This window comes from Meriones unguiculatus, chromosome 2, assembly GCF_030254825.1.
Source record: "Meriones unguiculatus strain TT.TT164.6M chromosome 2, Bangor_MerUng_6.1, whole genome shotgun sequence".
Classification (NCBI taxonomy): Eukaryota; Metazoa; Chordata; class Mammalia; order Rodentia; family Muridae; genus Meriones; species Meriones unguiculatus.
In genome coordinates this window covers 136,863,028-136,880,758 of record NC_083350.1, presented here as the reverse complement: position 1 = coordinate 136,880,758, position 17,731 = coordinate 136,863,028, and the positions used below count along the sequence as shown (strand labels likewise).

Genomic DNA, 17,731 nt, shown 5'->3' with positions numbered 1-17,731 from the left:
AACAATCAGCATACATGAAGCCCTAGGATGGATCTCCAGAACCACGTAAACTGGGCTTGGTGGCACATGATGTACTTGGGGGATGGAAGCCGGAGGATGAGAAGTTCTAAGTCATCCTAGGCTGCACTGGAGGCGAACCTGAGTCACATGAATTATAACTGCCCTAAAAGCAACGAAGATGCTCCAAAGGGACTTTGTGCGCCCTCCTTTTGACCATGAGGCCACCGAAACAATGGGCTCTGAGGAACTAAAGTATCCCTGGGAATCTCAGACAACCTTGCAGAGGAGCCTGGAGCTGGGGCAGAGATGGGCAGGAACACACCTTGACCAAGACTGTTCACCTCTGCCTGCCTACCTCTCGTTCTCCGCCCAAACACAAACTTCCTAGTAAGACGCTGAAGATGAGTTTGGCAGAGAGGATGGGCCTCTCAGTTCTTCCTCCCACTGTGAGAATGGGCAGCTGATGTGGCTCATTAGGGCTGCCAGGGTCCAGACTCTGGCCCTAATATTTCTGTTAAAAGGACACTGTCTCAAAAAAAAAAAAAAAAAAAAAAAAAAAAAAAGATTTGTAGCTAAACCAAGAAACAAGATGTACTGTTCACCATGAGTGGAGTTTAAAGTCTAAAGACCTGGGTCATCCCAGGCCCTGAGACCCCACCCATTCCAGTCCAGCGTGGATGCAACATCTGTCTCAGATGTCTTCACTGTAGCGTGAGCCAGACTAGCTGCTGCTGCTTCTACTTGGCTGTCCCCAGATAAACCCAACATGTATTGACCTAGCTTTTGAGGTCCCCCTCATCCTGCTGTAACATAGCTTTCAACTCTGATGTTCTGCTTTTTTCACCAAGACACCCCACCCCACCCCTGCTGCAAGTCTGGGTTCCTCCCTGTATGGGCCTCAAGCACATAATCACTTCCTCACCTCTGCAGATATGGGTCTCCAGCTGAGCCTGCCCTCCCCGGTCATGGTCATGCCAATCAAAGCCATCCTTTAGACCTGCTCCAAACTCTATTTACCCTGCCTGGAGCCTTCATCCATTTTCCTCCTGAACGTAATACCTAAGTTCTTCTTGTGTGCCAAACACTCATTCTTGCCTATTTTTATTTTATTTGGTAAATTAATTGTTTTGTTTATAATGTATGTGAGAGAGGGACAGAGACACAGACACATGCACACAGACACACCCAGAGAGACAGAGAGTGACAGAGAGACAGACAGAGAGAGAGAGAGAGAGAGAGAGAGAGAGAGAGAGAGAGAGGCAGTTATCTCAGAGGCTAGAAGAGGAAATCAGATCCCTTTAAAGCCAGCGTTTCAGGCAGGTGTGAGCTGTCTGCCATGGGTGCTGAGAGCTGAACTCAGATCCTCTGCAAGAGTATGCACTCTTAACTTCTGAGCCATCTCTCCTCAGCCTCTTCAATGAGGACATTTGTTTTTATCCAGACTGCAAATTGCAGTGAGATTTGGAATCATGTTCATGCTGCTATTATTTGGTGTTCTTAGTAATCTTGCACAGCCTCTTAGCTTCTTGAGAAGAGAAGAGTATCTCCACGTCAGTTTCTTTAACTTTATGTTTAAGAAAGAGTCTACTTTCGGTGGGAAATGTCCCCCGCAGGTGCAGGCGTTTGAACACTTGATTCCCAGCTAGTGGCATTCTTTGCAATGGTTGTGGAAGCTTCGGGACACGGAATCTGGATTAAAGAGAAAGTCAGTCACTGAGGACAGATCTCGAGGCCTCGTCGCTCGCCCTATGTCCTGTCCTCTGCTTCCTGAGTACAGATGCGGTGTGAACGGCCAGTCTCTTAGTCCTGCTGTCTTGCCTTCTCCGTCTGCTGCCATGTCTTTCCACACACTGGACAGTATCTCCCCAGAACTGTAAGCCAAAATAATTCTTTGTCCCTTAGGCGGTTTCTGTCAGGGAATTTTATAACAGAAATAGAAAGAAACCAACGCAAGGTCTCGTGTAGCTCAGGCTGGCCTCAAACTCTCTGTATAATGGAAAATGACATTGATCCTCCTGCCTCTATGCACCAAGGGTTAGGACTACAGATGTGTGCCACCATGCCCAGTTCAGGAAAAGCAGGAAATCACAATCAGGACTTCTGTGTGTGAGGAAAGCACTCTGACAATAGAACTACATCTTTAGCCTCATTATGTAGATTCAATGTGTTAACACACATAACGTGTTTACCACTATGTCTGCCATACATTGGTTAAGTATAATTGATGTGAAGCGATATTATCATTACTTCAACTGCGTGGTGCTCACCTCGCTCCCTGCTTATAGCAGACCCGCATAGATGCTTGTAGATGACTAGGTTATATTCTCTCTTCATCTGAGGCCACTAACGTTTCCATTTCTATTGCTTCCTTTAATTCATCTGCTTCTGGGAACCAAGTGTTGTCCTTAGGCAGTTTAAACATCAAGGAGGAGGCCTCACAATTAGCAAGTGAGGCACATGTTAGCCATCCCTGGAAAGCAAGCCGATAGCATGGCAGAGGGAGGGGAATGCTCTCTCTTCCTTTACCAGACACCTCTCCTCCCTGTCCTCCCCACAACCACACAGCCCTCCAGTTCCCAGACACCCGCTCCTTCCTTACTGTTTTTTTGTCCCTCTTCTCTGCTCTCAGATCTCTGTCTTTTTAATTCTTTCCTTGTCCTTATCTAAAAATAGAAGAGAGTGCACATCAAGGAAGATGGGTGTGCTTGGCTCTAGCACCCCCCTCCAGACACTCCCCACCCCATCAGCCAGGTGAATTTAAGAGGTTCCCAAACAGCCTTCATCCCAGGCTACTGCTCAGTGAAAGAGCTTTTTCACAGTTGTGTGTAAACAAGGCAAAATCCAAGCTGGCCACTTTGACCAAAATAACAGGAAACTGCAGTTCTGCAGTGCTTTTCAACTTTCAAAAGGAAAGAAACCCCTGCCAGCACACTTAAGGCCAGCTCAAATCTCAGCATCCCATAATGTCAGCTATCTTCCATAGCTTCACCTGCAAAGGGACAGGAACAGCCCCCTCTTCCCTTTTGCTTCTGAGCTCCTGTGACTGACCAGAGGAGAGCATGGTTCAGCCTGGAAGCTTAGACAGCATGGGCTCCATTTCTCTGCTCCTAGTAATTCTCTTCTTTGTGGTGCTGTTTGCACCGTCTCTGCCTCCTTAACATCCCTTGGAAAGGTTCCTCTTGCAGAATCCAGCCAGGAACCTCTTTCGACTACAGATGGTTCTGTTTTTATCCACAGGACTTTCATGGTAGAACCAAGCCAAGTCTGTGAGCTTCGGGCTCAGCAGCAGGAGCCATGCGTGAGTGGGTGTTCCCCTCTCCCCGTTTCTCTAGATCCAAGTTTCAAAACAATAAATACATGAAACTTGGAGCTCTGCAAGCAGTACCCTGTTAGCTCACATGGACGAAGCTCTGATTTCCCCCTTAAATTAACCAATTCTGTGCATGCCATTATAGTTGGTCCTCTGTCAAAATAAAAACTGTGCTGTTTTTAAACCTGTCTACACTCAATATCTAATTTTGGGCTCATCTCTTCCTGACTTTCTATCTGGACCTCAAAATTCATGCTTTGACTGGGAGTAAGGATTTCTGTGGTTTGGGGATAAGCGATTTCTAGTCTCAATAACCACGAATGGCTCCTTCATCAGACCTCGTGATGAATCTGAGATGAGCTCAGAAATTCTTTTTCCATTATCTACTGCAGCATTCTGGGTACATCATTCCCTCCTTTATTAACTATTTTCGTTCTGTATTTTGGGTCTTTGTCTTTGAACAGGAACTATAAAATCCCTTCATAAAAGTGGATAGCACTGTACCCAGAACACTAACTGCTATGCCACATATCCCTTCTAATGACTGTCTTTATTATTTGGGAAACAGAGGCCATGTGTCTATGCCCCAATTATCAGCTCAAGGACGCCTGCAAAAGATCAGGCCTCAGCTAGAAATTCTTCCTGGGGCTGGGGACAGCTCTCCATTCCAGTTTGTCCCATTTGCAGCTTTATAAATTTGCTAGAAATATGAAAACATGGCTCAAGTGAGTAAACATGCTTGCAGCCAACCCTGCTGTCTGAATTCAATCCCCAGGCCCCACATGGCAGGGGAAAGAACCAATCCCATAAATTTATCCTACCTACATGCAAACACACACACTCATTCATATGCACACATAGAGGAGGTCAGATAAAAATAAATGTTAAAAATCTCTAAAATTACACACATACACACATTACTTTTCTGTTGCTGTGATAAAAAAAAAAAAGCCATAACCAAAAGCAACTTAAGAGTTTATTTTGTCTTATGGTTCCAGAGTGTTAGAGTCTATGATGGCCTGAAAGTTGTGGTATGCCAGCAGAAGGAGGAAGATGGCTCTTTACATTTCCACCCCCAAAGAGTAAGAAGAGAGCAGAGGAAGCACGCAGAAATACCTCAAAGCCCATTCCCCCCACACACACACACACTTGAACATACGACATCCAGCAAGGCTCCAAGTCCTAAAGATTCCATACCCTTCCCTAACAGTGCCACCAACTTGGGGCCAAGTGTTCAAATACACGAGCCTATGGGGGCGTCTCTCATTCAGATCAGCACACAAAGCACAGCTCAAGGTCTAGGAAGCCAAGCTTTAACTGTGGTGACCTGACAGGAGCGGAGGTGGTGGCTGTGACGGCAGAGGCAACACAGAGAATAGAAAATGAGCTGGTGTGACTCATGTCCTGATGATTCTAATGGCTTATTTTCCTCCCTGTCAACACGGTTCCTCTCAGAGATGAAGAGCTCAGAGCCGTAAATCCATCTCACCCTTTGCCCTGCCTTCCAGCTTGTGATAAAGTTGTCAAGCTGTGAGACAGATTGAACTCTTTGCAGAGGTCTCTTCAATTGGAGATGTTATTTTTTTCCAATTTTCTTTTCACAGGCCATCACAGCTGGGACACTTGTACTGCTTGCTCACAGACAGTGGACCCAGAGATACTTGGTAAATACAAAAAATGTCAGTGAGGATGATACAGTGGATTTGACAGTCGTGTGTGTGTGTGTGTGTGTGTGTGTGTGTGTGTGTGTGTATCAAGACTGGGTCTCATGTATCCTAGGCTGTCATCATCAGCTTGTGGTATAGCTGATGATGAACTCAAATTTCTAATCCTCCTTTTCCCACCTCCCAAGTGCTGGCATTAAAGGCATGTGCACCTTGCCCAATTTTATAAGCTATGTTTAAAATGTATAGTTTTTTTTTTTTTTTTTTAAATCCAGTTCTTACTCCAAAAAATTTCTCCAAGTTCATTGTTATTGTTTGGGGTCAGTATCAGTGCTACAGAAGTTCATCATGTTGTAGCAATGAAGTTCAGGCTCTTCTGCTTAAATGATGGATGCGTCCGTGTGTGTGTGTGTGTGTGTGTGTGTGTGTGTGTGTGTGTGCTGCATGTGTGTGCATGTGTTATGAGTTGAAGCCAAGTAGGTAGGCCAGCACCCTACTTACTGAACTACACCTCTCAATAAAGCAGTTCGCATCTCAACTCTGAAGTTTCCTTCCCACTCTCTCCGGCCAGGAAAGGATGCGCTCTCCGTGGGAGCTCCTGTTTAACAGCATTCTTCCCCTTGCTGCAGAAAAGAGCACAGTATCTGATTGTAGGCCTCATATCCATAGCAAAGGCTGTAGACAGGGGCTCAGCTCCAGCTACAATGCAGATGGAGGTCTGGGTGAAGTCTGAAAGGCAACCTTTCTGAGAGGCTTTTGAGCTGTGCAGAGCTGCCCAGTCTGTACCCTGAGTAGCAGGTCCTAGAGAAGGGATTTGGTCCATTCATTCCCCCCACCCCAAACACAAACTTGCACTGTGTATGATTAGGAATAAAGAAATAAAACTTCATTGATTTCATTTTGACTCAAATTGGAAGAAGAAAAACCTAAAAGGAAGGTTGGGAAGACTAGGGATGGAGTTTCAGGAGGAGAGTGTTGGCCTGGCTTATGGAAGACCTTGGGATTAAATTTTAAATGGCAGCTCTGGGATGGGTGGGTAGGGTAATCTAGTGTGGCACTTGGTGGGGTAGAGGCAGGAAAGGTCAAGAGTTCGAGGCTAACCTTGGCAACATAAAACATGCTGCCTGGACTTATAAGAGACTTTGTCTGGAAAACAAATGAAGAGAAATGAAAGCAGCGTGCTTCTCTGCTCTTCCACGTAGAGGAAATTAATGGCCACACTCTTTCTCCAAGTAACAGTTTGTCTCTGCTTATTTTCAGTGGGAAACTGTTTTCACCTTCGGAACTCTGAGCATTATGGGATGTCCACTTCATTTTGCAATAGCCTTGGAATCGGTCCTCCTTGGCCCGTACTGCTTCTACTCCTTTTCAGGGGTGGCGGGAACCAATTACCTCGGTCACGCAGTCACCTTCCCTTTCCCGTACACGAAGTTCCCGTCAGTCTGTGTGGACCCCCTCCACTATGAAGAGTATCACCTGGCACTTCAGGCCCTGGACCTGTGCCTGAGCTCCAGCCTGTTCTGTGTGTCCTTGGCACTGTTCATCAAGCTCTCCTCAAGACTGCTACAGGACGGAAACATAAATGTGAGTTTCAACAAAGGGAGGCCGGGGCTTGCAGGTCCGGAATGATGAAGGGAAGGACTGTAGGAACCCTCAGTGTCCGCTCTCCTCTGTCCCCTGCCAAGGTAACCAGTGTCCAGCGTGTCACAGATCCTCAATACTTGATTTCGGAAGAATGGGCATAACTGTGTATAGGAATCAGGCAACGGTACACACTCCCACCTCTTTGCTATTTTTTAATTTTTAAGTTAACTGATAATTTCATACATGTATATAATGTATTAGAGCATGGTTCACCTCACATCATCTTCTCTTTTCCCCCTTTTGTCTTCCACTGAGCCCCTTTCCCGTAACTAGTTTCCTTTCTACTTTCATGTGTGTGTTTACATGGTGTGTGTGTGTGCGATTGTGTATGTGAGTGCTTTTATGCAAGCATGTGTGTGTTTGGACGTGGGTGTGTATGTGTGTGTGTATGGTTTGTGGATATATATGTAGAAGTGTGTGTGTGTGCATACAGTGCAGGGGGTGGATACATGTGTGAGTATGTGCTGTGTGGGGGGGGGTTGTGAGTGTTTATGGGTTTTGACCAGTGTCTCACTATAGACCCCAGGTTGGCCTCACACTCTGCACCCTCACCCCTCAGCTTTCAAAATGCTGGGATGGCAGATGTGTGACCATATATCCAGTCTTCATGGTGAAATCTGTGAATATGCATGTGTGAATTGGGGGTGCGCATGCCCATGGATGCATGTGGAACCTGAGGAAGACGTCAAATGTCTTTTTCTATTGCTCACCCCCTTAGTCCTTTGAGTTAGGATCTCTCATGGACCCCAGAAGTTACCTGCTGGGTTAGGCTAGCCAACAACCAGTGAGTTCGTAGGAGCGTCCTGTCTCCGCCATCCTTGCTGGGCTACTAGTGTCCTCACATTTCCACAGCAAGGGCTCTTACCCCCGGCAGCAGCTCCCCAGGAAGTTGTGGGTGTTCTTACCAGGCAAGTGCATATAAAAAAACAGACGGTAACAAGACAGACAATTGATGGCAGAGTCACTCACTTGATTGTGGAAAAACATTTCCAGACACATTGTCATGCACATCTTAGATTTAGACAGTATTATTTATCACGTATGCTTCAACAAATGCTGAGAAATGTCAGCATTTGCATATAAAGATGATGTGTGCCCCCACCCTGCCCTGCGTTAGTCCTAAGAGCTGGAACTCAGTACTAAGCCTAGGATGGCCTCGAACTCTTGACAATCCCAGCCTCCCACATGCTAGATTGACAGGCATGCCTCACCATATCTGGCTCTCAAACATATACTCTTCTAAATTTTTGTGTTATGTGTATGGGTGTTTGGTCTGCACGCGTGTCTGTAGAGCACATTTCTGCAGAGCCATGGAGGCCAAGGAGGGTGTGGGGTCCTTGGAACTGAGTAACTGACAGTTGTGAGCTGTCACGTGGGTACAGGGAGCAGCCAATGCTCTTGGCTGCTAAATGTCTTGCCAGCCACAAGTCAAAATTTAAACCATGCTTTGGCAAGTTCATTGGTAATTCCTCTTGGTGTTAGAATAAACTTAATTGTCTGCTTCACTGTCCCATATTAAGCTTTAACATACAAAATTTTCCTAATAGAGAATACTGAAAGCTTTGTGGAACCTGATTGTACAGACACCCTTTATCCTTTAAATATTAGTGAAATACAGATGCTTTAATCTGGCATCTGCCTCACGAATTCCAAAAGGTATTCACTCGGTTGCTAAACAACATACAGAAAAGGTTTTCTCGGTGTTTCTGTTTGGGCCATGCTAGAGAAGTTTGTATGTCCCAAACCAAGCTGGACTTCCTAGCTTTCTCCAAGGAGGGCCAGTAATAATACTAACGTGTGGTTCCAGCCGACTTCCGACTGTGTGGTGCTAAGTTTGCACTTTACGGGTTGTATACTTCTCCTAACCAGTTCATTTAAGGGCTGGGGCTGTTGGGAGAGTGCTTGTCTGTTATGTGCAAGCTCTGGGTTTGAGTCCAAGCACCACAAAAACAAACAAACAAACAAAAAAACCCTCAGCACTTGAAAGGCAGAAGCAGGAGTTCAAAACAGTCCTTGACAAGGTCATATCCAGTGTGAGGTACATAAGGCCCAGTCTCGAACAAACCAGGGGTGGGGGAATTTAACTTGCCTCAGGTCAGCCAGCTAAGGGGCAGAACCCATTTCTGAACCCAAACTAACTTCTGCCCAAGCCAGATTCATTCAGCCTGCCTTGCCCCTTCCTAGTGCTACTACTGCTGGCCTGCGGGCCCCAGACCCAGCCACAGTGCCCCAGGATTGAAGCTGGGAGAGCACAGGAGGCCTCTGCCCCTAATGCTTCCAGCTGTGGCTGATGCTCATCCTCTGATGCTTGAAAAGCCATCTAGAGAAAGAGAAGCTCCCAAAGGCAAACCCTGCTTTTGTGACTCACATTCCTATCTGCCAGGGTCAAGTGAATCTCGGCAGGGTTCACCAGCTTCTTTTCTTCCACTTCAATTCTATCTGCCCCAACCAGCAAAGCTAACTACAGGAAGTTGGCACTCTTGGTGCCTTTTGTGGTCAGTCTTGTCCCCTTCGGCTCCTATATACGTCCACAAAGGAAATCCTGTACATTCCTAGGAACAGGGCTGACTTTACAGGGAGGCCTGCCAATAAAGGCAAGCCAACCCACATCCCCTCCCTCCCTGCACTTCCACGGCATCTGGAAAGTTAGGATTTGAAACTTCTCCCAAGTCGTGAGCAGTGAGCAGCCCATGAGTTCTTTGTCCAGAGAAACCTGTGGCTAAGAGAACCAGTGAAGTTCTGGCCACCATAACGCCCCACCAAGGGGGTTCACTAGGCCGATGGCCACCCCTTGTACGTGATGCTTGAAACACCTCCATTTAGCACACATGTAGGGCAGGGAGAAAGGAAGGAAAACTGGGTACAGAGTTTGGCCAGTGAGCTCCAGGGGCTATGCCAGGAGGCTGCCTGCAGTCCCTGGAGAGAGAGAAAGTGAACAGGGCGCAGAACTGAGTTACCTGTGGATCTCAACCCTTTTGGGAGGGGTCAAACAACCCTTTCACAGATGTCACAACCACTGGAAAGCACGGATATCTACACCATGATTCGTAACAGTATCAAAGTTACAGTTACGAAGTAGCAGTAAAAATAATTCTCTGGTTGGGGTCACCACAGCATGAGGAGCTGTATTAAAGGTGGCAAGAGTTAGGAAGGTTGAGAGCCGCTGGGCCAGAGGGTAAAACAGTCCCAGGCGGAAGTCACTCCTGCTCCAGCGCTGCCCCTCAGCCCATAGAGCACCCATCAGAAGCACGAAGGCAGCTTAGACCACGTGCTTCTTGTTTGTTTTGAGATAGCGTCTCCTGTAGCCCAGGCTGGCCTCAAACTCACCGCATAGCTGAGGATGACCTTGGACTCCTGGTCCTCCGCCTTCACCTCCAAGGTACTGGGATTACAGACAGGCTTGAACATGCCTGGGTTCTGAGTTCTTATTAAAATAGATTTCTGGACCCCACCTGAGCCCTGCCATGTCAGAATCCTGAGGAAGAACACAGACAATGCACGTTCATGACACACATCCTGGGAAATTCTAACAACCACAAAAGCCAGTGAATTGACATTATGACTTGTTCCTTTCTTTCCACACTCCACCCCCACCCCCTTCTTAAAGAAAGGGTATCACATAACCCAGGTCAACCTTGAACTTGTGACCTTCCTGCCTCTTCCTCTCAAGCACTGGGATTACAGGTGTGAACCACTCCAGCTGGATTATGAGGTGCTGGGAATTGAATCCATGGTTTCAGGAAGGCTAGAAGTACTCTACTGAGCTCTGTCCCCAGCCCCTTACACCTTATTTCCCTACAAAAGAGTCTCTTCTTACTGCCATTTCTGGACACATTCCCCACTTCCCTATCTGCCTGCAAGGCAGCACCAATTTAGGCAAACATCTAGATCAGTTTACTAAGTGCCATTTCCCTGGAGTGCATTTTTGGGTGATTTGAATGGCTTAATCGACAAAGGCCACAGCCCTGTTAGCAACTGTGGGGGCTGAGACAATGTGACCCGAAGGTCTACATTAACGCCTACGGCTCAGCCGCCCAGCCCACATTTGCACAGCCCAACCAAGCCTATCTCCACGTAAAAATCTCAAAATATCTAGCACAATTTCCAGCAATGAAATTGGTATATTAGTTATCAAAATTTCAAAACACGTGGGCGTTTGGTAGAAGAAAACAGTAATTCTATCCAGGTAGAAACCTCACCGTATTGCTTCTATCTGTGACGAAGCCCTGGGTAGTTAACATGCTAGGTGTTTTTTCCCTTTATTGGGGCTCATTCCACTGTGTTTACATGGAGGTCAGAGGATGTCCTTCGGGAGATGGATATTTCCTTCTACCTTGTGGGTTCTGGGAATAGGACTCATCTCCGGTCTATGGAGCAAGTACCCCCATCCACTGAATCATACCACTGGCCTGTGTTTGCTAGATTCTCTTACATAAGAAAAGTGTTAGCAATATCTTTGTTTTTCTTTTTTTCCTAAGAATGCCCGGAATTTTTTATTTAAACTATGATACCTATTATAGAGCATGCTCTGGCTGGTACTTGCAACTAAAACTTTGATAAGGGTGTAAAAAGTGGCAATTTTAAGTGTCATTCTAAAAATCACTATTCTTCCAGGAAAACAGATCTATCAGAAAATGTGAGAGTCTAGAGAACTTCTTTTTAAAAAAGAGAAAACGGTGATCAAGATATATCATAAACATGTGCACAGTTCCCCAAGAAACAATTACACTGAAAAACAAAGGCGAAGGTACAGTAACAGTGGAAGGTGGGAGGAAATAGGACTGCCACATCATTTGTTTTCGCTAGTCACAGTGACCAGTGGCACATTCTTCTGAGGGTTCCCCCCCCCCTGTAAGTTTATGTTTTCAGAAATGAGCCAGGCACTCGAGAGGGCATCACTGCATCCGCCCTCACGCCCAACTGTCTTCTGTAGATTGAGGTCAACTTGTTATAGGTCACACAGAGAAAGGGCCAGGCAATCCCAACGAAATCACACTGAGAAATGTTGGAAGCATTTGATGACTCTGAGAAACAGAGAAGCGCAGCTTTTCTGACTTTGGGGGCCAGGAAAGGGCTGCAGAAACATGGCAGACCACCTGCCCCTCACAGCCCCCCACATAATGTAGACAGGACAACAAAGCCAGAAACACAGCAACCAAAATTACTGCCCTTCTTGGTCCAGTAACTGAGTTAGGAGAAAATCAGAGTAAGGATTTCTGTCACCCTGCAGCCATTCCCTGAAACTGTTCTGCCTGCCCCCACTAGATGGGACGGCTCCTTTTATTTTCCTTTCATTAATTTTTGTTATGTTTTATGGCTTTTTCTAATGAAAAGGGGAAGGAAAACATTTTCCCCCTTGTCATGAGAGATTGTGGTTTCACTTTTTCTAATGAATGGAGATGCTTGCTTCACATAAAAGACGCTGGTAAGCCCTTCAAGTTCAATTTAAAGATGCTTGAGCAAAACATTTATTAATGGGCAGCTCGATCTCATAGTAGAAGACAAATGAGCTGTCACGTTAATGGCCCACACCTTGAGTAGAATTAATTCTCTGCATCATTACAAATATAAATGTGTTGGGGAGGTACTTTTGGGACAGGGTCTCACTATGTAGACGGGGCTAGCCTGATACTTTCAGCAAGCAATCCTCCTCCCTCCACCTGTTATTTGCTAGGATGACAAGTACGGTCAACCACACCCAGCTTCCATAAATGAACTTTAAAATGGATTTTTTACATTATTGTTAGTATACAGTAATTTCACATCGTAATGGGTTTCACTGTGATGTTTCCATACCTGTGTAAAATCTGCTTTGATCATATCTACCCCCATTACCCTCCACTGTCCTTTTCCACTCATTCCCTTCCGCTTCCCAGACAGCCTCCCTCCCGGTTTCACATCTTTAGTTCTTTCCTTGGTTGGATGACTTTAATTGGGATTGCCTACAGGGACATGGGTGAGCAGATTCATCTATAACTCTTGCATTAGGGCCTGAGGCCTCAGGTTGAACTCCAATGAGGTCTCTGCAGGAAGCTGGGCCTGGTGGAGCACACCCCCCAGCTCTCAGGGAGACAGAGGCCCATATCTGTGAGTTTGAGGGCAGCCTGGTCTAAAAAGGAAGTCCCAGACAGCCAAGGCTACAAAGAGATACCCTGTCTCAAAAAACCAAAAATAACTAACTAAATAAAGACAGAATAAAAAAACGTAAAAGATCTTTGTGGAACCCTGGGAACTAAATCCCCTCAGGCAGATACAGTAGGATTGAAGAGGGCCCCTGTAACAGTAGAGTTTCCTGTATTTTTCCCTCTTGATAGTCTATTGTGTTGTCTTCAGATTAGTCATCAGAAATATCAGAAACTACAAGAATAGCCACAGGGCTGGGGAGATGGCTCAAGCAGTAAAGTGCATACACAGAGCCAGGCAGACAGCTGGGCACACAGGCCAGCCAGTCCAGATCAAATAGGGCGCTCCTGGTTTAGTGAGGGGTCTGACTCAAAGAATAAGGTGGAGAAAGGGAAAAGAACCTAACTGACGTCAGCCTCTGGCCGCCACACGTACACATACAGGTGACCACACGTGTACATGCATGCCACACACACACACACACACACACACACATACACACACCACAGTGAGGGTAAGGAGGAAAGAGAAAGAGAGAGGAGAGACAGAGACACAGAGGGGCAAGAGAGGAAAGGAGAGTGAGGGAGAATGAGAGAACGAAAATCATGAAGCAGATATTCCCGCTTCTGCAATCTCAAATTCTCTGAGAGAGCAGCGACATGAAGCCTGGTCATAGGAGAGTAACAGTAGGTACTGTCTACCAACTAATTACTAGCTGTAGTTGCTAGCTGCAAGTACTAGCTATAGTTACTAGTCAGCTGGACTAACTAACTGCAGGTACTTTGCTTCTTTATCCCTCAATACTCAGAAGTCCATGCGCCCATTTCACGGACGAGGACGCTGAGGTATCCCATAAACTCTTGAAGAGCCTGGAATGTAGGCCTCTGACCAGATAGGGTGTCATCGGTCCTACCACTCTATGACCTTACAGAGACGTGCTTCTCTCTCTCCTGGATGACACTTCCCACTGGAGAACATTCTGTGTTCTCAGGGCCCTTGCACTTCACTTCGTCAGTGGGATGCAGCAAGGACAGCACAGCTTGTGAGGGGAAAGGAGGGGAACGTGGCTCTTGAGGTGAACTCACTGGGATGACTAGAGAGCATTTGCTCGGGTTTCACGTTAGATACCATCTGTTAGATACCATCTTAAACTTCAGCCTTGCTGTTTGCCATGCCTTTTAACATGAAATATCCTGGTGGGCTTATTTCTCCTTTCCTCCACATCATAAGCCAAAGTAGTATTAATAAATACAGGTTTGAACAGATATTAAACACATTAAAAAAAAAAAAAAAAAGCAAGGCCTGTTGGCAGCTACATGGTGGGGAGTGGGTGTGGAGTAAAACAGTTCAAGGCCAGCCTGGGGAACTTAGTGAAACGCTGCTTTAAAGTTGGAAAAAAAGCGGGTAGAAACCCGGGGGTATAAGCCTGTCGAGTGTTGGCCTGGCATGTGTGAGGCCCTAGATTCAATTCTGAGCATAAGAAAGGAAGGATGGGAAGCAGGGAAGGAGGGAAGAAAGAAGAGGAAGAAAGAGGAGAGAAAAGAAGCTGTTTAAAACACTGGGTTTTTGTTTTATTAAAAGGTATATCTTTGGGAACGGGGGCATGGCTCAGTCAATACTGTGCTTGCCATGTAAACAAACATAAGCAGCTGAGTTCTGACCCCAGCGTCTCTGAAAGATCTGGCAGCAGTTCATACCCATACACACCCAGCACTGGGCAGGAGACAGATGCCTGCAGCCCACTGGCCTGCCAGCCTGGCTGAAATGGCAAGCTGGTAGAGCGTGATCAAGGAAGACACCCAGCACCTTACCTCTGGCCTGCACAGATAGGCCTCCTTACTTCTTGCCCACACAGCCGAATGTTCATCTCTGCACACATATGTGTGTGCACACACAAACACACTCACTTGTGCATATAATTTATTCATATCCCAAGGTAGAATCTTGATTTAAGAACTCAAAGGCCTCAATTCCCTAGAACCATGAAAGGATTCCACTTCAGTTACACTTAGAGATTCCCTGGTGATTATAATGGTCCTAAAAAAGGAGGGAGGGATCCAATCCCTGTCAAAGGTACCAATGTGGGTTTGGCACTTTACATTATATTAAAGAAACCCTGGATAGCTGTCTCAGGATGCCTGAGTCCACTCTCTATGGCAAAAGGAGGAAATCACAAACATACTTAGGGAGGGAAGAGGAGGATGGGAACCAAGAGTGACGCTGTGACTCTCTCCTGTTCGATGGCCTGAGGGTGTGGGAGGGGCTGTGTGGGCTGCAGTGTTCTGCTCTGCACACATCTGTCACCTATGGACTGTGTTGGCTCATCTTTAGGACCCAGGGCTCTGGACAGGCAGCTTCCAGGGATCTTTCCAGATTTCTCACAGTCTATGACTTTGAAGGAAAAATTTCATGTCTTCTGATACATTATTCAGACATGGTATTCTGAGATCTCCGAAGGAAGCACTAGGTGAAAGCAAGTAGAAAGGGAGGTTCTGTCTGTTTTGTTTTGTTTTGTTTTGTTTTGTTTTGTTTTGTTTTGTTTTGAGGGATGTGTGGCTCTTTCCCTGTTTGAAGTTGCTGATGTGTCCCTAAGTTCCATCATACTGCTGAGGTACAAAGTCAGACCATGCCATGGTACATGCTAGGAGCATTGCTCACATGAGAAGCACATGTCAGCTCACAGCTCCTTAGATCTCTTTAACCACTTTCTTTCTTGTATTCTTTCTTTTACTTCAACCACTTCAGAGCAAAACTTTTCTTTATCCAAAATTCATTCTGTCATATCAAACTGACAAAAAAATGTTCGTGTTGGCTGTCTGGGAAAACAAACAACTTTCCACTATATTATTGAATAGCTAAGGGACATATCTCCACTTTATTTGAAGAAGAAGAAAGAAGGGAGAAGAAGGAGGAGAGGGAGAAGAAGAAGGAGTGAAAAAGATTATTTTAAAATATTTTCCCTTATATAATCAACAGAGAGAAGAAACAGCCTACAGGATAGCAAAGAATTTTTGCATGCTGTGCACCAAACAAGGTTCTATATTTCTATATTACCAGAATATAGAAAGAAATATTTAAAAAAAAAACACCAAAAATTATGTAATCAATAAATGAGACAGTGAATTGAATTGACAGCCTTCAAAAGAAGAAATAGACACACAAAAATATTTTAAAAGGAACACAATGTCCTTAGCCATCAAAGCGATGTGAATTTAGGCTGTTTCTGCGATTCTATCTCACCCCACTCAGAATGTCGTGTCATCAAAAGACAATAGTAACATGTGTTGCTGAGGCTGTGGGGAAAGAGGAACCCCACACTGCTGGAGCAGGGTAAACTAGTGCAGCCAGAATGGAAATCAGCATGAGTCTTCCCCAGACACAAAACTAGAACCGCCAAATGCCCCAGCTGTACCACTCCTGGTTATAAATCCGAAGGGTCTGAAATCAGCAGAGAGATGCCTGCCCATGCTCATTGCTGCACTATCCACAGTCAGCAAGTTATGGAATCAGCCCAGATGCCCATCTACGTACGGGTGCACGGATAGAGAAGATGTGGTGATGTACACAGTGGAAGTTTATTCAACAGTTAAAAACAAAATAAAACAAAAACAAACAAAACAAAACAAAACAAAAAAACAAGGTCATAGCCTTTGTGAGAATGGAGAGACCTACCTGACTGTCATGTGCTAGGCAAAGCAAGCCAGGGCCACAAAGAGAGATGTTACAGGCTTCTTTTGTTTTTGTTTTTTGTTTTTAATGTAAAATCTAGATTTAAATTCAAATGTGTGAGCTGTGCATGGTGGCTTACACCTGTGATCCCAGCACTCGGGAAGGCAGAGGCAGGTGGATTGCTCTGAGTTCAAGGCCAGCCTGGTCTACAAACCAAGCCCAGGACAGCCAAGGATACACAGAAAAACCCTAACCTGAAAAAAAAATGTGTGCACATGCATTTATATACATACATATATATAATATTTTTCTCAGCCATGTGATGTGATGCTTGTAACCCCAATAAGCAGCATTTGGATGCAGGAGGACCGTGAATTTGAGTCAGTCTGCTCTACATAGTCATAATTTGCCTTTAAAAATTTAAAAATAAAGGCCAGAGAGAGGGATCAGCAGTGAAGATTAGAGTCAACTCTTCCATAGGACCTGAGTTGGGTTCCCACCACTCACCTCAGGCAGCTCACAATTGCTTGTAACTCTAGTTCCAGGATGCAGACAGATACTCACACATGCATACATACATACGCACATATGCATATGTGTGTGTTTATAGTGTTTTAAGCTCTAAAAATAAATGCCCACCTACAACATAAAGTGAAAAAAAAAGTCAAGTATCCCTTTCCTCTCTTATATTGTAGAGAAACTTTGTGTCATAAGTGGAAACTGTGGCATCAGGGCTGGACTACAATCAGAGCTTCTCTGACCAGAGCATTTTCTATTTACCTTCTGAAGACAGCCTTCCTATTAAAGGTCCACATTCATAAACTCAAGGTATCACCAGATAGTCATCATTCATCCTCATTCCCCAGTATCCATTTACCATAAATTACAATAAAGCTGGAGGGAGAGAAACAGAATGTGTCTACTGACCAACAGAGACGAAAGACGAAAGGGGCATGACCAAAGAGACGAAAGCGACATAAGGCTTGGGAGCAAGGCCAGTCAAGGAACAGCAGGGCCTGATTTAGGAATGATGTGGGGGGAATAGGGAAGAGGACACACATTTTCGAGATGGCATTATGCAGGGTTCTGTAGAGGAATAAGCCCAACAGACTCTATACATCAGGTTAACATGTATTTACAAGATCAGACACTGAACAGTCCAGCCCCACAACGGCTGCCTGAGGCTAGGGAAACCAGTAGCTGCAGAGTCCAAATTGCTAGAAGCTTCAGAACCAAGGAGACCCATGACTGAGCTCTAGTATGAGGCTGAGGGTCTGCCGGCCCCACAGAGAGCTGGCAGTCAAAGTCACATTGAAAGGCT

The 17,731-nt window shown here is 45.6% G+C and overlaps 1 protein-coding gene across 1 annotated transcript in view; it reads left to right on the top strand.

Moving 5' to 3' along the window:
- Positions 1-17,731, top strand: part of Tmem212 (transmembrane protein 212) — a 30,215-nt gene that overhangs the window by 4,628 nt on the left and 7,856 nt on the right. The window contains exons 2-3 of the mRNA XM_060376931.1: positions 4,915-4,974; positions 6,235-6,558. Of these exons, the coding sequence (XP_060232914.1) occupies positions 4,915-4,974; positions 6,235-6,558 (384 nt within the window). The remainder of the gene's footprint in view (positions 1-4,914; positions 4,975-6,234; positions 6,559-17,731) is intronic.